The sequence below is a fragment of the Erpetoichthys calabaricus genome, chromosome 14 (assembly GCF_900747795.2).
Source record: "Erpetoichthys calabaricus chromosome 14, fErpCal1.3, whole genome shotgun sequence".
NCBI lineage: Eukaryota > Metazoa > Chordata > Cladistia > Polypteriformes > Polypteridae > Erpetoichthys > Erpetoichthys calabaricus.
This window is the reverse complement of record NC_041407.2, coordinates 41,208,591-41,233,660: the sequence shown is the minus strand read 5'-3', so window position 1 is coordinate 41,233,660 and position 25,070 is coordinate 41,208,591. Positions and strand designations below refer to the sequence as shown.

Sequence of the window (25,070 nt, the reverse complement as noted above, 5' to 3'; positions counted from 1 at the left end):
ACCTGTGTCCTGAAGGCTATAGGTGCTTCTTAAGGTGGCAATACAAAGACCCAGTGGTGAACACTGAAGGTGAGGGGTGCCATCAGGTTGCAGAAGGAGGTCTGCTGTGTATGGTTAGCACAAGAGACCCTTCGAAGCAGCAGAGGTATACCGATGAGCCAAAGTGGCTGCAGTCCTATTACTCAGGGAAGAAAAAACCCAGGTGTAGTAGGAGTTCAGAGAGACCATAGAAAAAACTATTGCTCAGGCTTAAAGAGGTTCTGGCAAACCATCAAGCGACTCAAAAAGGGATGATACAGTTTCACCCAGGCTGTTCTCAGCAAGGGTCAAGAAGTGCTGACTTGGACTGATAATGTAGTTTGGTGGTGGAAGGAATACTTTGAGGAGCTCCTGAACCTGATGGAAATGCCCTCTGTGGTGGAGACAGAGCCAAAAGCTAATGGGAGATCAACGCTCATTTTCCTCAGGGGGCCCCTGAGGTAGTTAAGCAACTCCACAGGGGCAAGGCCCCAGGGTTGAATTAGACCTGCTGAGAAACACATTGTTGGGGTGTCATAGCTGAAACTCTTTTCCAATGCTGCATGGTCATCAGAAGGAGTGGCAGACTGGTGTGGTGGTCCCCATTTTTAAAAATGGGGACCAGAGGGTGTGCTCCAACTATCGGGGGATAACACTCCTCTGCTTCCCTGAAAAAGCTTATGCCAGGGTACTGGAAAGGAGACTCTGCCCAGTTGTGGAACCTCAGATCCTAGAGGAGCAATGCAGATTCTGTCTAGGCCGTGGAAGAGTGGGTCAGCATGAGGATCTTAGAGGGGGCATGGGAGTATGTCAAATTGGTCTACATGTGTTTTGTGGACTTAGAGAAGGCATATAACAGTGTTCTTTGAGGGATTCTCTTTTTGGTGCTTGGAGAGTATGGGATTCTGGGGCCCTTAATAAGGGATATTTGGTCCCTGTATAATCACAGTGAGAGCTGTGCCTGCATACTCTGAAAAGTATCAGCACTGTCCCCAGTGGATGTAGGACTCTGCCAGGGCTGTACTTTGTCTCCTATCCTGTTTGTGATTTTCATGGACAGGATATCAAGTCTCGGAGGGGAAGATGGCCTTAGAATTGCATCAATGCTTTTTGTACATGACATGATACTGTTGGCTTCATTGGGCTATGAACTCCAACACACACTGGGATGATTTGCAACTGAGTGTGAAGAGGCAGGGACTAATTGGAGAATCAGCACCTCCAAATCGGATGTCATGGTCTTCAGTAGATAAAATGTGGACTGTCCTCTGCGAGGTAGAGGTGAGTTACTGCCTCATGTAGAGAAGTTTAAGTACCTCAGGATCTTGATCACGAGGGAGGGTAAAAGGGATGTTGAATTCAACAGATGGCTGGGGCGGCAAGATCTGTAATGTGGTCAATACACCGATTTGTAGTGATGAAGAAAGAGCTGAGCCAAAAGGCAAAGCTCTCAATTTACCAATTTATCTACATCCCTACCCTTACCTATGGTCTTTGGGTAATGACTGAAAGAATGAGTTCACAGGTACAAGTGGCTAAAATGAGCTTTCTCAGCAGGGTGGCTGGGCTCTCTTTTAGAGATAGGAAGAGAAGCGCAGACATCCCAGGGGGCTTGGAGTAGAGACACTGACCCTCCATATTGAAAAGAGTCAAATGAGGTGGTTCAGATGTCTTCCTGTGAAGGTTTTACCAGCACAAATCCCAAGTATAAATCCCAGGCACAAATGGACATGGTAAATGTTTCATTGACTTGTAATGTGGACAAATCCAAAGGAATTACATTATAAAATGCAGACATCTAGAAGCAAGTAGACTCAAACATACAGTAAGAATTTATACTGGTTCATAGAAAGAAAATGGCCTTAAAGGTCTAGAAGTATAAGAATATGTGGTAAGGGAGGAACAGAAACTGATTGCAGAGAAGAGAGTCCGGATCTTCTGTGGTACCACCAGCGTCTGATCAAAGCACTGTATAGCCACCTGTGATATCTGAATGAAAACATATACCCCAACTTCTCACAAGTCATCCAAGACAAACCCTAAAAAAACCCAGTAAGGATACTTAAGTTTCTTACAATGCTCAAATACATTTATGTTAGGTAGACTGCCCAGTGGTGGCTGAATTACAAAAATATATTTTTTTATAAATTTAAGCTTCTAAATAAAGTGGTGTTAATTGGTACTGCCTTGCTTCCTTCTGATATATGATGTCTCAAACCATAAAATACTAATAAGTTACTTTCACAGATACATTAATGTTTTTTCATTCATGTAGTTTTAGTTTTTATTGTACCAAATCATCACTACAGTAATCAATCATCAGATTTCACATCACTAAAATTGCCTCACTTAGACCTAGATATCTTGCCAGCAACACAAAATGATTCCACAGGTGCAATTGTAATTAATGGGTTACTGACTCATATATACTTATGGCTCAAAAATTGTTAGTCTTGATAGAAGCAGTCAAAAAGGTTCCACAAATTTAACACAAAATATGAGTAATGTTTAAAGAAAATTACATTCTTTCATTCTACAATACAATGGCAACTGGAAAAGCACACTTTTGGAAATTGTTTTTGCAGCATTGAAAAGGTGGAACACAAATGCCAGAGATGTTCTTTGAAATTATGCAAGTTTACCAGACTCATACACAATATCATATAAAATATATGACTACAAAAAAAGAAAATTCTATAGAAACAAATTTATCTGTATTGCAAGTAACCAAACAACAAAACTGATTAAAAGTCTAGATGTGTTAATCTCTATTTTTAAAATGTCTAGTTCTACAAGCACACACCTGAAGATGCCTTTTAATGTTTGAAATTGCTCTGTTGGATCCATCCAACCCCAGAAATGGAAAAGTCAAACAGTTTTCAGGTCCTTGAGGAACTGGATGGTGCCTCTGAAAATTCTAAGGTGGTAGGCAGGCATGAAAAACCAATCCCAGAAAGATAGAGGTTATGATAGTTGTGGACTCAGTCATTAGATTGAAGTGCAGGTTTGCTCCAAAGACAGAGAGTCTTGCACAGTGTGTTGCCTTCCGGGTGTACAGGTGGGGAACCTCCCTGGAAGGGTTGATAGGCTCTTGGCCACAGCAGGGGTGGATCCAGTTGTCATTGTCCATGTTGGAACAAATTAAATATATATGTGTAGTCTGTCAGTTCTGCAATCCAAATTTAAAGAAGTGAGGTGCCAGGCTGAGGACCAGAACTGATAAGGTATTCTTCTCTGAAGTTCTGTCTGTATCACACATCAGACGAGATGAGACTGAAGATATCAGAAGGCTTAATGTATGCCTCAAATCTTGGTATAGGGTATAGGTTTATGGGACATTGGGACTCCTTTTGGAACAGATGTGTTAGGGAAGCATATGAGTAGGTTATTCAAGGATTATTTAAACTAGGACTGGGGAAGGGTGGGCAGGCCAGGTTTAGAACTGTACATAAAGGAACACACAACAGTTTAAAAATAAAAATACATAGTAATGTAAATTCTAATACACAACCCAAAACATTTAAAATAGCTTGCAATAATGCCAGAAGTATCAGAAATAAAATGGGTGAGTTAAAGTTGTATTTAGCTGAGCATAATTATGGTATTACTTCAATAACAGAAACATCTTTGGTTAAATAGCAAGGATGTGGATGAGTATAACATAGAGGGATACACTTATTAAGGAAAGACAGCCAGAACAGAAAATGAAGTGGAGTTGCTGTTTATGTCAAATTAAATTTAAACACAAGTCTGCTTCAATTGGACGATGAGCCCCCCATCTTAGTGGGAACATCTGGCTTTATCTGAAAGGCATTAGGGAAACAGACCTTATGTTAAGAGTATGTTATAGACTACCTAATGCAGACAGTAATTTCAATGCACATCTTTTTAGTAATATTAAAAAGGCAACTTTACAAGGGAATATTATAGCCGTGGAGGACTTTAACTATGCGAGTATTAGCTGGGCTAACCTTGCAAATAGCTACACACAAGAACAGGAATTTTTAGAAGTAATTATTGACTTTTTTTTTTAACATTATGTTAAAGCACCAATGCAAGGAGAAGCCTGTCTAGATTTAGCATTTTGTAATAATCAGGATAGAATTGAGGGTGTAGAGGCGATTGAACCAATAGGGTCAAGTGACCATAATATAGTACAATTCTATGTGCTTTGGAAAGGCACGGATGCAAAGACCAAAATTATTAAGTTAAACTTTGTTAGGGAACATTTTGACAAGATACATCAAAGTTTAAGATGGATGGACTGGGATAATAAGCCTTTAAGTGTGTCGATTGTAAACCTGCTCCATAGCTGCTCGACTAACATTTTACATATAATGCAGGACAGTTACATTATTATATTTGAAATCAGAAGAAAAAAAAACTCGCAGTGGGTTAATATAGAGTTGAAAAAGAAGCTGCAAAGGAACAAACAGCCATACAATGTGCATAAGACTAAAAACTTCAATGTGAATTTTAGGGGGTATGAGAAGATCAGGGCAACCTTTAAGAACATTATTAGGGAAGCTATAAGGCAGTTAAAGAGGAATATAGAAGATAAGGAGAAAGATGACACAAAGAGATTCTTTCAGTATTTTATTAGCAAAAGAACTGTCAAGAAGGAGGTGAAGTGCATCATGAATAATAAAGGTGAAACAAAAATACAGAGTATTAGCAGGAGATACTCAAAACTCACATTTTTCTAAAGTCTTCACATATGAGGAAATAGATAACTTCCCAGCATTAAATAGGCTGAAATCAAACAAATCTCCAGGACCAGATAATATTTACTCTAGAATTCTTAAGAAGGTTAGTGAGTACATATATAAACCCTTGACGCATATTTCTAGGAAGTGACTGTGCACTGGGGAAATTCTGAAAAACTGAAAAATGGCAAATATTATCCTGTTATATGAAAAGGGTGATCAGGTGCATCCAAGTAGCTAAAGGGCAGTAAGCACAATGTGCATCATAGGTAAATTAGTGGAAGGAATTATTAAGGAAAAGATTCAAAAGCACACAGCATGAACATGAGTTTTACTGAACAGACAGCATGGGTTCAGAAGAGAAATGTCATGTTTTATCAAAATGCTGGAAATCTATGGGGAAGTAACAAAAGGATATGATCAAAGTGGAGCATGAGACATTATTTACCTTGACTTTCAGAAAGCATTTGATTAGGTGCCGCATGAGAGGTCAGGCATCAAACTAAAAGAAGTGGGAGTTCAGAGAGATGTTTGTAGTTGACTGCAAAATTAGCTCAGCAGAGGGTTATGGTGTGAGGAGCACTATCAGAATTGGCTAATGTTAAAAGTGGTGTTCCATTACCTTGAACGCAAAGGCAGCTGCTATTTTTAATATTTATAAATGATTTGGATAGGAATATAAGTAACACACTTGTTAAGTTTGCAGATAATACCAAGCTAGGTGGATTGGCAAATAATCTAGAATTCACTGAATCATTACAAAGAGACTTGGACAGCATACAGGCCTTGGCAGATTTTTGGCAGATGAAATTTAATGTAAGTAATTGTAAAGCATTATATGTAGGAAGTAGAAGTGTTAAGTTTGAATTCACATTCAAAGTGCACCTTATGAGAAGGATTTAGGAGTCATAGTGGACTCGACATTATCAGCTGCCAGACAGTGTTCAAAAGCCATTAAGAAGGCTGAAGAATGTGTTACATAGTATGATGTGTAGAGTACAAGTCCAAAGAGTTTATGCTGAAGCTTTAAAACATACTGGTTAGATCTCACCTGGAGTGCTGTGTACAGTTTTGGTCTCCAGGCTACAAAAAGGACATAGCAGTGCTGGATAACGTCCAAAGCAGAGGAACTAGGCTGATTCCAGGGCTATAGGGGATGTATAATGAGGAAAGATTAAAAGAGCCGAGTCTTTTCAGTCTAAGCAAATGATATAAGGGGAGACATGACTGAAGTGTTTAAAATTGTGAAGGGAATTAGTACAGTGGATCGAGACTGTTACTTTTAAAATGAGTTCATCAAGAGTACAGGGACACAGTTGGAAATGTGTTAAGGGTAAATTTTGCACAGACTTTAGGAACTTTTTCTTTACACAGAGAATCACAGACACATGGAATACGTTACCAAGTAGTGTGGTACATAGTAGGACTTTAGATACTAATAAAACTAGACTTGGTGTTATTTTAGAAGAATTAAATGGACAGGACTGGTGAGCTTTGTTGGGCTAAATGGCCTGTTCTTGTCTGAGATTGTCCTAATGTTTTAAAGTACAGGTATTGTACAATGGTTACAGACATAACTGAAGTTGTTGGAATTGGTTCGCTAAAATTATCCTTCACTGTGGTCTTTCCAGATATTTCAGAGTGTTTATCCACTTTCAATTTAATAGGGACTCCAAATCTCTATATTAATATTTCTGTACAGAGTTCACACACAAATCACTTCCTCAAAACAGAGGGAATGTCACAATACAAGCAATCAGATTTTACTAACACACACAGTGAATTACAAGTATCACACCTTTAACATACAGTGGGTATGGAAAGTATTCAGACCCCCTTCAGTCCAGTTGGACATTTTTAAACTCTAAGATCATGAACTTAGCATATCTGCCTGATATTAGGGGTCATTATTCTAGTCAAGTTAAAAAAACAGTATTTTTTTTTTTTTTTTTGTGGAAAGTTATTGCAGAGTGTAGATAAAGCAAATAAGACATTTACATTTCCTTCTTGTAGAAATGAAAATGACTTGAAAAATGATCTTGAATAACATGTAATTCATACATTATGCCTGAATGTGTTGGTTTTGTTTTTTGTTTTTGTTCTTTATTTCACTTTATACAATTTCTTGTATTAGGAATTTGTTAGTTTTTGCATACCCCTTGGGGTCAGAGCGCAGGGTCAGCAATTGTACAGCACCCCTGGAGCAATTACAGGTTAAGGGTCTTGCTCAAGGGCCCAGCAGAGTAGGATCTCTTTTGGCAGTGATGGGGATTCGAAGCGGCAACCTTCTGGATACCAGCATAACCTGTATATCCTTAGCCTCAGATCTACCACTCCATCCTATATTCATAAAATCTGATGTATAATATTTAACAAATCAAGACAAATTAACTCAAGCAGAATTTTATGGAACTTATTGGAATTAAATTCTGTTCTATTTTATTCCAATTCCTTTTCCTCTTGAGCTGGGTTTAAAAAAAGCACTGCGTTATTTCACAAATATATTGCCAGCTGCAGTTGGAGCAACATTATACACGTACATGCTCCAGTCAACTAGTAATAGTTATTGAGGAAGAGGTTAAGCAATCAACTGATAAAAACTGAACAGATGTTCTAAGTAATCCTCCATGTGCCGAAGGGAAAACTTATTCCCCTCCAGTTTCTTGTCACAGGGATCCAGTGATTACTGCAGCAGCAAAGGATATAAGGCAAAAAGAAAAAATGGTAGACAGTATGCCAGTACTTTGCAAGGCATAAACCCACAACCAATCAGAAAAAGAGTGCAATGCATGCAACCCAGTAACAGAGACATATAAATAAAGTCTTGTTCTGGAGTGGAAAATCTTCAGTTTTTGAAATGCAGACATCACATGTAAAGTTTTAATTTTTCCTCAGTAAACCAGGAATAACTAAATTTAAGGGCCCTAATAAGCAAATTGGCAACAGAGACAATTCACATTTAAAATATTTCTCTCTTATACATTCTTTTCATATCGTACTAGTGAATTATAACCTTAGTGTATCTGTTTCAGTTGGTCTACACTTTACTTGCTTCCACTGGGATCAGTCATTAGAAAACATAATGTTAATTTTTCACTCGTATGCAGATGACACCTAGTTATACGTTTCTTTTAGACCAAATAATGTTTCTCCAATGTTGTCTTTAATTAGATGTGTTGGTGAGTTAAAGGAGTGGGTGGATGAGAACAACTTGTCTTTAAACGCAGACAAAACAGAGATGTTAATTATTGGAGGGAAAGATGCTGATCACAACAATATTTCATCATTATTTAACTCAGTTGGAATCAACATTAGTTTTACTGAATCAGCCCACAATCTAGCTGTTATCTTTGACTCTAGCATGTCATTTAAAGTACATATTACAAAACTTAACAATGTTAGTAAATTAAGGCATTTTCTAAATATGCGGGATACTGAGAAATTAATTAATGCATTTATTCCTAATAGGATTGACTACTGCAATGTGGTGGTCACTGGATGTTCAAACTGTTCTTTATACAGCTTCCATTTAATCCAAAATGCTGCTTCAAGAATTATTACCAGAACAAGAAAATATGAACACATAAGTCCGGTTCTTATATCCTTACACTGGCTCCCAGTTAAGTTTAGGGCAGATTTCAAAATCCTCCTTTTAACATATAAAGTTTTAAATAGCCAAGGTCTGGCTTATTTATCTGAACTTATCATGACTTACAAACCAAAACATACATTAAGATATCAGGATGTCAGTCTGCTTATGATTCCAAGGATTTATAAAATAACAGTGGGAGGTTGAGCTTTTAGTTACAGGGCCCCTAAACTGTGGAATGGTGTGCCTACTATGATAAGAAATGCCCCTTCAGTCTCAGCTTTCAAATCCCAGCTGAATACACACAACTTCAGTTTAGCATATTCTAACTAAAGCTGCTGATTTACTGTACATACTGCATTCTCTGTTGTTAGTCATTAGCACTAAAGCATAAGTAATATGACAGTTAAAATTTGTTACTAACACTCACCTTTTCTGATTCTCTTCTCAGTACTCAAATGTGGCACTTGCAGCCACTGCTCTACTGCCCAGTTGTTTTACCTGCCTAAGGTAAAGTCATCTCTGATGGAGGATTGCAGGAATCATCAGGTAGAGGCATCCTTTCATCAGATTGGCTGGCCTAGCTCTGTCTCAGCTGTGGAATGGGTAATAGGGGGAAGCAGCTTGATGGCCGAGGTCTCCAGGACTTTGAACAAATCCAAATTGTATTATGTGATATCATCTACTGTTGAATTCTGCTCTGTACTTGTAACATTTCTATTGTACTATTATATTGTATTGACGATTACTTGTGTTCTGTTCTGTATATTGTATTGTGTTTACACACTTTTTTTTTTTTGACACCCACTGAACGCCCAACCTACCTGGAAAGGGGTCTCTCTTGAACTGCCTTTCCCAAGGTTTCTTCCATTTTTTTCCTACAAGGGTTTTATTTTGGGAATTTTTCCTTGCCTTCTTTGAGAGTTAAGGCTGGGGGACAGTCAAATGGCAGCGCCTGTTAAAGCCCATTGTGGCACTTCTTGTGTGATTTTAGGCTACACAAAAATACATTACATTGTATTGTATAGTTCATTTTCAATTTGTGCATAATCCCTTGGTGTTAGTACTAAACCCCCATATGTGGTGGGTATTCTGGATTCAGCTCATGATACGTTTTAAAGATGTATTCAAGAATATAATTACTTTATGGAATTGATTACTGAATACTTTTAAAGGACATCTCTGTATCCGCAGATTCAATCAACTGTGGATCAAACATATTAAAAAAAAAAAAAAAAAAAAAAAAAATAGTTTGCATGAATGCATGAGAATGAAGTGATATGTAGGCAATGGCATATCCCGCTATAGCCTCCCAGCATTTTACAGATCCTCAGTGTTTCTCCAGCATTCGTTGTTTTAGCATTGTTTGTCTCATATCTTGTTCATTTGAAACATGTATTGTGTGTGTAACTGGTTAATTTCACATTCAAGCATTTTGGAAATTTGGCACTTAATGTTTTCTATTGGTAAGGATAGTGCTTGCTCACTCCCTCTCCATCTCTCTCTCTTTTGTACTGGAAACAGCAGCACTGTAGATGCATAACAGTTTGCAACATACCACTTTTGGCTTTTTCTTCTCTTTGCTTTTTAGGTGAACTAAACTCTTTCATTAAGTTTTGTTCCCTTTACTCAGTTTTCTAAAAGTGTTTGTTTTTGTGTTATATTTGTTTGTGCTTTAACAAGTAGCAGTTAAGTAATTATATGATGTTTTAAGTAGTAGCACTATAGACACAGAGAAAATGTAAAATGGTTTGTGACACACTGATGATTCTGGCCACCCTACCGACTTAGAACGTGCACGAACTTCTCCCAGCTCATGCCTTGATAGATTATCTAGGAGTGAAGTGGAGTTTTAGAGTGGAAATAATAGATCGTTATTTGGAACACACGCATTTCATGTGTGTACCGTTTCTACAGTAATCTGTGTAAACACATTGTTAAAACAGAAACTTTTTCATATTTTAGTAATAAATGTTACAAAATGTAGGCATAAACTACAAAATGTGTGACGCCTGAAGCCCAAAGATCAAATACACTTTCACAAAAGGTTAAAAAATGATATGACAGCTTCACTTTATATATTCCGGAATGACTTTATATATTCAGAAAATCATTGTAATTGCCTGTTTAGCACCCCATAGGCACTGTATAATAGATATATAAAAAAACAGCTAAGGGGCTAGATATATAGATAGATGTTACCAAATGTAGGCAATAACTATAAAATGTGTGACACCTGAAGCCCAAAGATCAAATAAACACTTTCACAAAAGGTTCAAGAATGATATGACAGCTTCCATGGTGTACCAGTAAGATTTGCTGACTCAGAGCGCAACAGGCTTGCCGTGCCTCAGAGGCCCGAGTTCGAATCCCTGCAGGGGAGAAAATGCTTTTTTTTTTTTTTTTTTAACCTTCGCCGCTCTGCTTGCCAGAACTCCCTGTCTATCTATATAGTAATAACAGTAATTTTATTATTATATAGCAGCTTCCCTGTCTGCCTATCATATAGTGCCTTTCCTTCCTATCTATCTGTATATCTAGCCCCTTAGATGTTTTTTTATATATCTATTATACAGTGCCTATGGGGTGCCAAACAGGCAATTAGAATGATTTTCTGAATATATCAAGTGAATCTATAGAATTCGTCTTTAATGGTGGTTATTTCTGTTTCAGGAAAACAGGCCTTGTGTATGTGCATGTGTGTGTGCAGATGTTGCATCAAAGTTAGCTGCATAAGAAACTGCCCAAAAAAAATGGAAATATCCATGATTTGTATTAATGTGAGGACACATGTTAACATGCCACATTTTAGAAGGTTGCCTTGGATGTAGAACAACAACATTCATGAAAACACTTCTCTGGGCATGCCAGAATGTCCAGGCAGGTCTCTGAACAGAATTTGCCAAAGGAGTTACGCTCCTTTGTCAATTGCTCATTCAGGAAGGGACACAACATATTCAACATTTTGTCAGTTTTTCCTGCTTCTTAAATAGTTCTCATTCCAAAAAGCAGAATTAGAGAGTTATCTGCATCTTTGGCCTCACGGATGACATAATTATGACATAATCTGTTCCAGAAACATGGGCTTGGCTAAATCCTGGTTTTCTGGAATGGATTTGCTTTAATCAGATTTAACACTTATCCTGCTTTCTGGAACAAAATCCGGAAGTTAACATATGTGCGTACTCACCTCTTATTACAGCAGACACCAGAAATTAAGAGTAAGTATGCTACGTGAAGTATGCAAAACCTGACTTTGCTTTTTAAAAGAATACAACTCAAGAATATGAAATGGCTAAAATACACTTTAAGTTTAGTCATTATTTTTTTCAATATTAAACTTTTGTTAATAAAAGTTTCCTGAAAAAGTTGGTTTCCCTTGATTTTGATGAACAGTAAAAACAGAGCCTCTGTGTTTTCTGACTGTTGAAGTGCATTTTCAGGTCACAATTTTAATTTAATATGGTTAGCTCTTATAGTATTTTTATTTTTTTACAAATTTTTTTGAAAGTATTCAAAAAGTATTATTAAAGTATTAAGAATAAATTACACTTTGAGTATTCATTCAAAATAGAAATCTGAACACGTTATGTGCTGTATTCAGTAATTAAGTACTCTTTTAGAGTATTCTGCCCAATACTGCATGCATTACTTCAGACCTTCGAGCCAGCTGGACTTGTTCCATGGACATCCTCAGCAGCATGAATCAGTCACATGAAGTAGCAAATATGGTTAGATAACTGGAGTCGTCATCAAGTTTCACATGCCAAAATTCAGAAATTTAAAAAATGTTTGCCTTATATATAATTATAGGTGGTGATAAGTGTCTTAGTTTTAATGTTCTGTTTAGTGGTTTTGGATCTACACAAATTCAGAGTTTCCAAATTAGTTTCTTTACTAGAACCAAACTATTGATCCAGCCCATGCTTCATCTCTAGTGCAACCATCACAGACACCGGTACATGTCTCTTTGGCAGTTTTGGTTTTGGATTATCCCTCCAAACAAGTCATCACCTTTTAATACATCAGAATATTCCTTTGTAATGTTTTCCATTTCCAAGGTCCTTCAGTTTTATCTTTTGTTGTACAGTGTCACCAATTACTGGAATATTCTAGAGATGAACTTTCCCTAAGTTCATTACCTGCATGGCTTTATTTCACAGCAAAGACATTACTGCTTTGTCCTCACCCACTATAAATTCTGTCTATACAATTCCATGTTTTTTGGGTTTTCAGTTTAAGTTCACTTCACAATACTTCTGTTATACATGACAAGTACACTGAACTACTAAGCATTACTCAACCTGAATAATATTACAAGTAGTTTCACAGTTTTGTTGGAGCAGGACTAGCTTTTCTTCTTGGAGCATCAACATAAATGGCTGTTTTGCTTTACCTGAATTTTGTACTACAACATTCACTGGCTAAATAGTACTACAGTTGTAATAAAGTGTAGTAGTTCTACACTTGCATTTTACAGCAAAATTCCACTTTTTGTACATTTTGTCATATGCTGGGCCTGCCTTTTGACAGCTGTTTTATCTATAGCATGTATCTTCCCAACTGAATCACACAGTCTGTTGCAAGTGTGCATGTATTTTTTTTTTTTTTTTTGCGGTGAAGCACCTTCAATTATTTTTACATTATTTATAGGAGAGCTCTGCAAATCTGTACATTTTTTAAAGCAAGGTATTCTTCACCTAATAAGCCCTATCTTATGGGAGATTCATTGGTGCCATATATAATCCCTACTCATAATCATCTATGCTTTCTTCGTCGCGTTGAACAGTCTCATTTACTATACAGTTGCAATGTTTATTAAAAGCTGCTACCTGTGTTAAGGTTTCATTCTCTCTAAGGACCACTCTCTTCAACAAAATAAGAAAACAATTTTATCTTTTTTCTTTCATCTGTGTTGTTTCCTCTTGCACATTGGTCCATTCCAACACATCATACTTGTGTGTTAGCTAAATATATATTTAAGTGAAACTCCTATTTCCATCATGACAAACTAAGTCAATCTAAGTCAAATCTTAGTTGACCAAGCACAGCTTTGGCAGTGGTTATGGACTCAGAGCAGCCTCAAAATTTTTCCTCTTTGTTTGCTAAAACTTGTTGTTTTAAAAAAAATGCACCAGCTTCCCATCTATGGCCAGAACACCATCGACACTATGTTTCATTTGTACTTCCTGAAGAAGCTATTAGGTTCCTAGTTCCCTTATATAACACTTTGTTGTAGTCAATTAACACTTAAATTACTGTTCAGTTACACTATTATCAGAAACTGCCCATGCTGCAATGCTAAAACACTTTATCCTATATAGTTATATTACGCATATTAATGTAGTAATAAAATCAGAAATTGTGCTTTTTTGCACAACTTTTACAATATATGAAAAATGTATTAAACATTTGCTGAAGAAAGATGACATTTAAAGTTAAAACAAAAACAGGAAATAAAATTAAATGGTACTGGAGAAGTGTATCAACCTCACTGCTGAAGAGTAAAATAAAGTCTGTGACACCTAATTAAACAAAAAGCTGTATTAACCTTTATTTTTAGCAAAATGACTGAATTAATATAACCTTAGAATATAGTACTTGTAATAGTACTTGTAATTTATACAAAAGATGTTCTAACAAATTCAGTAAACAACCCACTTTTCCAAAAGAAGCTTCTAAATTGATCTTCCTTGTTCACTTTGTGTTCACTAAACATGGTTAATTCCATAATTCTGTTTGTAAATCCTTTAATTATTTTATAGTACACTGACAAAGTCAGCGAAGTAGGAAGGCATTTTATACCACCATACAGTAGCTGAAAATTGGTGATATTTTTTGCTCCATTTAATTTAAAATGTTGCTTTGTTTGTTTCACCAGTTGCCTTGGATATATAATGGAACTTTGTATTATCTTGGTTTGCATATAATGCCAATTACATTCCTGTACTGTGCATGGGCTGACACACAAAATGAAAAAAAAAAAATCTGTAAGTTTTATTCTTAAAGAAAAAAGCTTCCTCTCAAGTTTCCTAAGGACACTAGCATGAACAATATATAAATATGTGTAATACCTGCTACATTAATATATTTAATATAATTTCCATTTCCAAAGATATCTCTGCTTTTACCAAGAAACTGTACAAAAAACAGATGTTTTCCTCTTTTGAACTATCAATATTTCTAGCTGAATTTCTTGTACCAGTCATGTTTGTTCCATTACAGTGGAATCATCATTTGCCAAGTTTTTCTTTTAAATCCCCAAGTCTATTTCTAAAACTCTTGTGAACAGCTTGGAGAGAGGGACTTTTTTGCCAAAGTGCTTTATATCCCTCAAACTACCTCTAGTTGGCAGAAGCCCTTAAGAGATCCTGGTTTTCAGCCAAATGAAGTTTCTGACTGAAATAAAAGTTAAGGAGCCATGTGTTTAAAGTGCATTACATATCTGTTCTTAACTTATAGTAAAGTCTGACTTTGTTTTATCATTAAATTATAATCAATTCAACCTTTAGTAAAGTCTTAATGTATATTAGTTATTAAATCAAAATATTATTTACTTGAAAAAGGATACATTGAACTACTAAGCTCTTCCAGCTAAAGAAAAAACAAAGAAGGTCAATGTAAATTCAATAGAAAGGCAACTTTATGTATGGAAAAAGGGAACCTTAAGGCCCATTCAGTCAACTTACATTACACAGCAGATGCTCAAGGTTGCGGTCTGATGCAGACTTTTTTTGGTCATCAGATAACTCCTCCATGTGACTGTCCAAGCTAAAATGCAATCTGGCAAGTTTTTCTTGCATTTCTCTCACATGCTCCAGCTGTTCAAATGAGCAGACCTTTCCTAGAATAATAAAAATAGGGCAGAGGTGATTATTTGCTATTTTGATACCATCTGTACAGAAAAAAATGCACAAGAACTACCTGCAGAATTCAATGAACATGATAGGCTCCAGCTTTCCCATGACTATGCCCAGGAAAAGTGGGTTGAACAAAATGGATTGTTGAATATTATTATTTAACTCCTCCTCATATAAGGAGGTTGTCATATTCAACAGGCAAAATCATGGTTTCAAGGAGCATTCCTAAACAGAAAAACCTTCAAGATGTCATTTATGATTGACTGTAAATAAATAATTAAAACAGTGGTGTTTCTGGAAGAAAAATTGTGGTGTTGTCATGCGAACCTGGCAGCGCTACCCTTGCAGAACAAGACAGGCTTTCCTGAGAAGCTGCACAGTGTGTTTGTGTATATGAGTGTAAGTGAGTGACAAGGGAGGGTTGGTAGAATCAAGCACTTAAAGGACAGAATTTATGAGCCCCTCCCCGCTGCTTTAATTCTCTTGCCCCTAGCTTGGATTCACCTCATGGAGTTGGAATAAGTGGTGCCTCTGACCCCAATTGAGCTGTGTGTGACAGAACTAGTGATATAAATGTGCAGGCAGGGCATGTTAAAGAAATAAGATAACTTGAGCTGAATTGAAGGAGCCATGTAAGATCAGAGTGGCAGTAGCGGTTTTGGAGGGAGGATAAGGAAGGATCAATTAATACATTTGAAAACCTTTCTGAAAACATGTTTTCAGTTTGTCTTCATGAGCTATTTAGAGTAGATTGGTGAGGAAAAATGGCAAATGTATCCATTTAAAATTCAATCTACAACACAATAAAATGTGCAGAAAGTGAAGGGTCTGAATACTTTCTGAACATCACTGTATATATACACTACCAGGTGTTTTAGACCACACCCATTTTTACTGTTTTTACAGAAATTTAAGTAGCTCAACTCCACTGAAAAACCAGAAAGGTACATTGTAAAATGCCAGAGGTTCATGCCAACATGCCAAGTTCATGTTAACAAAAACTGAAAAATAATGTAATTTTTACAATCAATTGTGATTAAGTCATCAGATAGCATAGCAGTACAAACAGATAAAATTTACAACTCTATTATTAACATATGTTTTAATAAATTATTAGACCAAGGGTGCCAAACTCTGGTCCTGGAGGGCCTCAGTGTCTGCAGGTTTTCATTCTAACCCTTTTCTTAATTAGTGACCTGCTTTTGCTCCTAATTAACTTCTTGTGAATTAATTGTATTTGACTTGCTCTTGCAGACTCAGACCCCGTAGCTGACAAAGCCGTTTTGCTAAAATGGCAGGTTATTCATACAGGTGTCTGTCATAAGACGGCACAGTAAGCTGACATAGGAAAATTTCCAGTTTCTTTAGGAACGCGTCTATTTGACACAGGAAAGATGACCTTTCCTTCTTTAGGGTCTATCTGACAAGAGAAAAAAATAAGAACAGATGGCCATTAGCATAATAAAATGAAATGCTTAAGTAAATGATATTATGTTTTTTTTGTTATAAATAAGGGGAAGGGGGAGGAAGAAAAAATTATAAAAAGCCAATAGAAAAAAATGTAACTTTACTTTTCTGCCTTGCAACGTAGAATCCAGATACTCATCTGTGACTGAATAACAATCTAATTGTTTGAACTTGTCCTGTCTTCTTCGGGGGGTTTTCTTCCACATTCCCCAAAACATTTTAACAGTGCTCTTAGAAAAGAGAAAATCAACAATTTCAGAAATGTATGCTATTGCACAATGAGAGCAGCAATAAGGAATGGAATTAAAGAATGGGTTTAATTAACAACAAGAGTCAGAGCCTAATTAAGCAACTGGTTGGAGTGATACTGGCTAGAGTCTCAGGCCCTGACAGTTGACTCCCACTTGACCCCAAAAAAAAAAACAAAAAACTTTGGACTAGGTAACATTAGTCAAGATCATGCACCAACAGTTTCATAACTGTTTGTAACCAGTGAGCATTTTTTCACCAACAAAAAGGAGAGATTAACACAGACGGCTGTGAAGTATACTGCACACGATAATTCAACTGTTGGAAATCACGCTTTCAGTAACTTTTTGGAAACACACAAATAAAATAATAGATGTGCTTGATCACAATGATCTTTTCTTGATCTTTTCTCATTCAAAGCTGTGGAGGACTGCACATAAAATATTCCTCCTTGATTTTTCTGCTCAAAACTATAAATTAATCTCAAATTTTACAATAAAGCTTCCATTTGACACAATATTTATTATTAAAAGGCTCCTTACAACAGGCTCTGACACAAAAATAAAATGTCTATACACATACATATCGGAGTGAGAGATTCAAGACTGAGACATGTTGACATCAACCTTGCAAGTGGAAGTGCTTAGAGGTTTGTGTTATGAGTTAATTAAAAAACAAATTTTCCTCTGAAAAACTTTTTTTTTTGGTTGATGCTAAAGAACTGTGTAAGAAATTTTAAAGCTTTATTCCCCTTTAGAAGGTTGTTTTTTTTTTTTTGGTTTTTATTCCACCACATTTGTCACCTGTTACATGTATTTACTTGTTCTTGATATTTGCATTTTATAACTAGCATCAGTGAGGAAGTAAGCAGTAACTGATATGGAAAATAAACATATATTTGACTGTATACTTTTAAGATGAGCACTGGAAGTACTGACTGATTAACAACTGGAAAATGACATTGGAAATATGTGACACTTAATTACCTGATTACAAACTTACATATATTTTTACACATATATACATACACATATATATATACATACACACATATATATATATATATATATATATATATATATATAAATAAATGTATATATATACACAGTAGAGTCTCGCTTATCCAACCTTCGCTTATCCAACATTCTGTATTATCCGACGTCCCACCGCAAAAAAACAAAACAAAAAAAAAAACGCATCAATCGGCAGCAAGAACTGCAAGTTCTGAGCATGAGTATAGTCTATTTTTTGTTGCTAAGTTCATTTTTTCAGTTACATTTTTCTGTTGTTTTGTTGTAAAACATGATTGACAGTGGATTATGTGGCTGTTCCTCTCTGGCGTGCGTGTCTCTCACGTGTGTGTGTGTGTGTGTGCATGTGTGCACATGTGTCTCTCTCATGTGTGTGTGTGTATGTGTGTGCGTATGCGTCTCTCTCTCGTGCACATGTGTGTGCGTGCGTCTCTCTCGTGTGTGTGTGTGTGTGTGTGTGCGTGCGTGCGTCTCTCTCTCTCTCTCGTGTATGTGTGTGTGTGCGTGCATCTCTCTCGCGTGTGTGCGTGTGTGCGTGCATGCGTATGTGCGTGTGTCTCTCTTTCGTGTGTGCATGCGTGTATGTCTCGCTCTCTTGCGCATGCATGTGTCTGTTTGTGTCTCTCTTTCGCACTCTCTCTCTAATGCTGCACAGGGAATGCACAGGGAGAGACTGAACACGTGCGGAAATCATTGGCGCGCACAAACCGAAAGGGAAACTGGCTTGTTCCTATACCGAGTGTGTGGTCGTGCACAGAGGCAAAAGTTTGGCAAACTTTTTGGTCATAACCCGATTTGTACTTGTTCAGAGATGTTCGTGAACTGAGGTTCCACTGTATTAGGCTCGTAATGTGTAAAATTATAACATAGTTTGACGTTTAATAGGCTTTTTCTTAACACCTCCCATTATCCGACATTTTCACTTATCCGACGTTCTGCCGGCCCGTTTATGTCGGATAAGTGAGACTCTACTGTATATGTATATTAATTAATATTTGTCCTGGGTATGACGTTGAACTGCATCCAGCCCTGCAAGCGGTCCTCCAACCTGCAGGAAAATCTTAGGGGTTGGTGGAAGGATTGGCACTCCAGCCACCATAAAAAAACTTCAAACAGCTCTGAGAAGCTCTGATGCAGCTGCACATAGGAAGGCTGCTTGCATCATGAAGGGGATGGGGGAAAGCCCTCAGGAGCCCCATCCCAGGAAGAGTCGAAACCATTCTGTTGGGGATAGGAACTGGTGTGGTGCTGAGGTGTCGCCCGCTGCATGGCAGCACTCGGGTCCCAATTTGAGGCGGCCCACACGGGTGGGTGCATGAAATGTCTTGTCTCTCTGGCAAGATGATCATCTTCCTTTGCTGTCAGAGGAGCTGCATAAACTCCGCATTTCAGTGGTGGCACTCTCTGAGATGCGCAGTCCGAGGACTGGCCAGATCTCTGTAGGTGGATACACCTTTTATTGGTCTGGTCGCTATGATAGCTGTAGCTGGGAGTAGCTGTTGCTGTAGCGGATTGGCTTCTTCCGATGATGTCCGATGTCACTCCTTTCAACAAATTACGGCACTCCTTGGGTGCCTTGTCTGTTGTCTCAGTGTATGCTCCGACTGTGGTGAGTGATGTCTCAGCGAGTGAGACATTTTATTCGCAGCTTCGCTCGGTGGTTGATGGGTGCCCACGAGGTGACACTCCTCTGGTCATGGGTGACTTCAGTGTAGCCACTGGCACTGACAGGGCTGTCAATGAGGATTGTCTCGGTCTCCATGGGTCTGGTGACCGTGGTGAAAGTGGCTCCATGTTCCTTGACTTTGGTACTCCAATACTGGTGGTGTGGTGAAGGAGATCGATCACATCCTCGTGGGCAAATGCTGGAGGCTCTTGCAAAACTGCAGGGCTTACAGAAGTGCCCAGTTTGTGAATTCTGACCACAGACTTGTTGTTGCTACTCTTAGGATCCAGCTTAGGTCCAGTAGGTTACCACCTACTAGGAAAATCAGCCAGGACTTGGCCAGACTCCAAGACCAGGCTGTTTCTAATGAGTCTGCACGCAGTTTGTGTGAGGAACTTGCAGATTTGGGTACGACTGCCGATCCTAATGTTATGTGGGAGACCTTCCGTGACAAGACCCTGAAGCTTGCTGAGGGTTGTGTTGGTGTTACCGGTGTTCCCAGAAGGAGATGTTTCATCTCGCAGGGCCCCCTGGATATCATCAAGAGGAATCACAGTGCACAGCTACATGGCAACTCTGGTCTGTACCGGGAACTGAGAAGGACAGCAGCGAGGGCTCTGAGGGCAGATAAAGAGGTGTTTGTTAGATGAATCTGTGAGCAAGCGATACACCACCAGTGGTCTAGCGACCCACGTCCTGCTTACAGAGAAATCAAAGCATTATGCACATCCGAATCTGTTCCTCAGAAAGTCGCAGTCAGGGATCTGTGGCATCCCGGGTGAACTTCTCCAGGCTGGTTGTTAAGGCTGTCCTCCTGGCATTGCAAGCAAACTTTGCTTCCATTTGGGAGACTGGCATCATCCCAACTGACTGGAAAACGGGACTTGTCGTCACTATCTGGAAATTGGAAGGGTGATCACCTGGATTACAGCAACTAAAGGGGAATAACACTGCTCTCAGTGCCAGGTAAGGTCCTTGCTAGGGTCGTCCTCAATAGGATCCATGATCACTTACTCACCTACTAGCGACCGGAACAGTCTAGTTTTACACCTAAGAAGTCTACCATCGACTGCATCCTGGCACTGAGGGTTCTCATGGAGCACAAACGCAAATATCGGCAGAGTTTCTTTGTAGCCTTTGTCGATTTTCATGTAGCGGTCAACTCAGTTGATTGAGCTGCCCTGTGGGACATCCTGAGGGTTCATGGGATCCCCTCGAGATTGCTAGATATCATGGCCGGCCTGTAAACTGGTACTGTCAGTGTTCTTGCTACTCTTAGGATCCAGCTTAGGTCCAGTAGGTTACCACCTACTAGGAAAATGAGCCGGGACTTGGCCAGACTCCAAGACCAGGCTGCACTCAGTGCTTTGCAGAGTGGAGGCAGAACCTCTGTGTTTTTCCCAGTTGATTCTGGGGTTCATCAGGGGTGTGTTCTTGCTCCTACTCTGTTCAATGCTTGTATGAACTGGGTGTTGGGCAAGGTTGTGGGGTCAAGCAGCTGTGCGGCATCTGTTGGTGAAGAAAGATTCACGGATCTTGACTTTGCTGATGATGCTGTGATCCTCGCGGAGTCAATGGAGGCTCTTATCGGGGCACTCGAGAGACTGAGCGAGAAGTCTGAGTTTCTGTGCTTGCGAGTGTCCTGGATAAAAACCCAAGAGACAGGCCTTTAATGACCCCTTGGGCACGGCCATCAGCATTGTGTCTGTTTGCGGAGAGAGTGTCGACCTTGTCAAGAGGTTTACTTACCTTGGCAGTGACATTCATGTCTCTGGTGACACTTCCTATGAAGTCAGTAGACGGATTTGAAGAGCTTGGGGGGTCATGAGGTCGCTGGAAAGGGGTGTGTGGCACTCCCGATATTTATGCAAAAGGTCCAAGTCTTTAGAATCCTGGTGCTTCCTGTCTTGCAATATGAGACAAAGACTGGACTCCTTTAGTACAGTGTCTCTCCAGAAAATCCTTGGGTACTGTTGGTTTGACTTTGTGTTGAATGAGCGGTTGCTCATGGAGTCCCAAATGAGGCACATTACCTGCATTGTGATGGAGTGTCAGTTATGGCACAATGGCCATGTGGCATTTCCTCGAGGGTGATCCGGCTCGTAAGAACCTCATTGTTGGGGACCCGAGTGGCTGGGAGACGGGATAACCTCTCCGTCTCTTTTCTTTCCTAGGGCACAAAGCGGAAGCGGAAGCAGAAGCAGACAATGGCCAACAGTGAAATGAATCGCTTTGCCGTCGTCATAGAAGAACTCCAGGCTCTCGACAAACAGATCCAGAAACTCCTGTCCAGACAAAGGTACCTTAGGGATTTGAAGGCTCAGCTTCTGGAAAAACCATCCTCGTCATCTGAAATCGACGTAACACGGCAGGTTTCAGTAACATCTACCCCGCGTTGTGCTGCTCACCTCCAAGGACAAGTAAGCTTCACCCCTGCGCCTCGTTGGAGCAACGACGACACCGATGAAGACCTTGGCGTGTTTCAGTATGCAGGCGGGGGTTCAAGGCTAGAACACCTCCATCGACACAGGCGAGCATCTTGACCCAGAACCGGTTTGACCCTCTCCGGGTCCCCAGTTTGCCTTCAACCCCGGGTGATGTAATCATGATAGGTGATTCGATTGTAAGAAATCTCAATATCGCATGCCCTAATCGGAAATCTTTTGTTTCTTGTTTTCCCAGTGCTTGTGTCCGAGATGTGAGGAGACGTGCGCCGACAATCTACGAGAAGCACAAGAACAGGGCAGTGGGATCCATTGTATTATACGCTGGCATAAACGACGTGAGGCACCGACAATCGGAGATTCTCAAGGCTGACTTCGCAGCACTAATTAAAGACACAAAGGAGAGGACCCCATCGGCAAAGATCTTCATTTCGGGTGTACTACCTCTCGTTAGACAATCAAATGAATACTACAGTCGTCTGCTGGGATTAAACAACTGGTTGAAAGGCATCTGCAAGAATCAAGACATCGGGTTCATTGACAACTAGGACCTCTTCTGGGAAAGGCCATGTTTCTTCAAGCGTGATGGCCTGCATCCGAATAGATTCGGCGCCCGGGTCCTCTCCGAAAACATCGCTAAAGTAATTCGTCTCTCCTGACTGTCCATTTCTACTTTTAACCCTTTCCGAAATGCTAATGCTTTGCTAGGACATGATAATTGCTTAACAAAGTCTTACGTAAAAGTGCACAACATTAATACTCTAATAACCAATCTCAATGCACGAAAGAAATCTGGGCAGTGTGGCATAAACACCAATAATTTAATTACAATTACTACTTTAAATGAACAATGTATTAAAACTATAAAAACAGATTATAGATTAAATAAAAAATACACACATAGCGGCGCCATCAAAAATAACTTAAGTTCCTGTTCCAAATACCAATAATGCACATAGAATTCAGCTCTGTCCATCCGAAACATTAAATATGGCACTATTAAATGTTAGAGCTTTAACTAAGAAGACGTTTTTTATCAACGATCTTATTAGTGATTGAAAAATTGATTTTATTGCACTAAGTGAAACATGGCTTAGCTCAAATGGCGCGGCTGTTCTAATCGAATCTGCACCTCCGCATTACAGTTTTAATCGTGCGTATCGCCAGGGAAAGAAGGGTGGTGTTTTAGCAAACATTTACTCGAGCCGGTTAAAGTGTAAAGATGTCAGTTTTTGGTAAATTCAAGACCTTTGAGTATCCCGCCATTTTTATTCATGGAGATTCTCACGTTCTAGTATTATCCGTGTATAGACCTCCTAAATTTAACGCATCTTTCTTTGAAGAATTCTCAGACTTAATGTCAATTTTAATTACAAACTATGACACGTTCTTAATAGTCGGCGACTTTAACTTTCATATCGATAATCAGTGTGACCAAAAAGTAAAAGAATTCATGAACCTCCTGGACTCTTTTGATTTGAGACAGCTTGTTAATCAGCGTACACATAAAGCAGGTCATACGTTAGACTAAGTAATTACTAAAGGACTAAAAGTTGATGTAAAGCAGGTCATTGATATTGATCTATTAGACCATTTTCTTTTACTATTTAATATAGAAAGAATGATAGAAAACATTCATGAGAAGCATATTGTTAAAAAACGCTTCTTTGATTCATCAGCAGCTTTAAAACTTACAAACATTCAAAGCAATCAGTCCGTTTATAGTGCTAACTACAATAGCGAGGATAATGTAAATAGTAAGGTGGAAAAATTTAATACTAAGGTGAGAGCTGCTGTTGACATAGTTGCACCTGAAAAGACAGTTAAAAAATCTTCTAGCATTGTTATACCATGGAAGACCCAAAGAGTGTCTGATTTGAAGAGAACATGCCGTAGAGCTGAGCATAAATGGAGGAAAACTAAACTAACTATCCACTATGAAATATTGAAGGTTAAAATAACAGAATACAATAACACAGTCCGTCTTGAGAGGCCCTGCTTTTTCTCTAAGATTATAAATAACAATGCTAGTAATCCCAGAGTCTTATTCTCTACGATTGATCATCTGCTAAACCCAGGTAACGCAAAGGAATGCCTCCAAAATACTTCCAGTAAAACCTGTGAGGCTATTGCTGTATTTTTCAATCAAAAAATTAATGATATTAGAAATAACATAGTATATCTCCCCAACACTGCAGATTCTCCTAAGCCCCAGTATTCCGTTATAAACAAATTAAATTCTTTCACCAGGATAGATTTACCTGATTTACATAGAATAATTTCTCAATTGAAACCCTCCACCTGCGTCATTGACTCAATACCAACAAGTTTTTTCAAAGAAGTATCGGCGTGCTAATTGATGATATTCTTGACATAGTAAATTCGTCATTAGATACAGGGGTCTTCCCAGACTGTCTTAAAACTACTGTAGTTAAATCCCTACTCAAGAAAAATAATCTTGACCCTTCTGCTTTTGAAAGTTTTAGACCCATTTCTAACCTGCCTTTCTTAAGTAAAATTCTAGAGAAGGCAGTCATTATGCAGCTAAATGACCACCTCAATAAACATGCTATTCTTGATAAATTTCAGTCATGTTTTAGAACAAATCACAGCACAGAAACTGCACTCGTTAAAGTAGTAAATGACTTGCGGGTAAATGCAGACAGAGGCCATTTATCTGTTCTCATCCTTCCAGATCTGAGTGCCGCACTTGACACCATTGATCACAACATTCTTAGAAATTACCTTAGTCAATGGGTGGGCCTCTCTGGCAGTGTCGTAAATTGGTTTGAATCCTACCTGGCAGGAAGAAAATTTTGAGTTGTAATTACCACAACTAACGAAGAGACACATGATATCCTATATGGTGTTCCACAAGGCTCTATCCTGGGTCCGCTGCTTTTCTCACTCTACATGCTTACGTTATGTCAGATTATCTTGGGGCACAACGTGAGGTACCACAGCTATGCTGATGACACACAGCTGTATTTATCAATAGCACCTGATGACCCTGATTCACTAACAAAATGTCTTACTTGTA

General features: G+C 38.7%; 1 protein-coding gene across 3 annotated transcripts in view; it reads right to left on the bottom strand.

Moving 5' to 3' along the window:
• Positions 1-2,520: 2,520 nt before the first annotated feature.
• ccdc28b (coiled-coil domain containing 28B) overlaps positions 2,521-25,070 on the bottom strand; it is a 94,949-nt gene continuing 72,399 nt past the window's right edge. For 2 of the 3 annotated variants that reach the window (XM_028819083.2, XM_051936351.1), the window contains exons 4-7: positions 15,003-15,157; positions 14,885-14,907; positions 14,656-14,712; positions 2,521-3,460 (exon numbers count right to left, since the gene is read on the bottom strand). In XM_028819083.2, the coding sequence (XP_028674916.1) occupies positions 14,658-14,712; positions 14,885-14,907; positions 15,003-15,157 (233 nt within the window). In that variant the 3' untranslated portion in view covers positions 2,521-3,460; positions 14,656-14,657. Of the gene's footprint in view, positions 3,461-5,775; positions 5,872-14,655; positions 14,713-14,884; positions 14,908-15,002; positions 15,158-25,070 lie in introns of all 3 variants that reach the window. The other variant, XR_007936673.1, reaches the window with a different exon arrangement.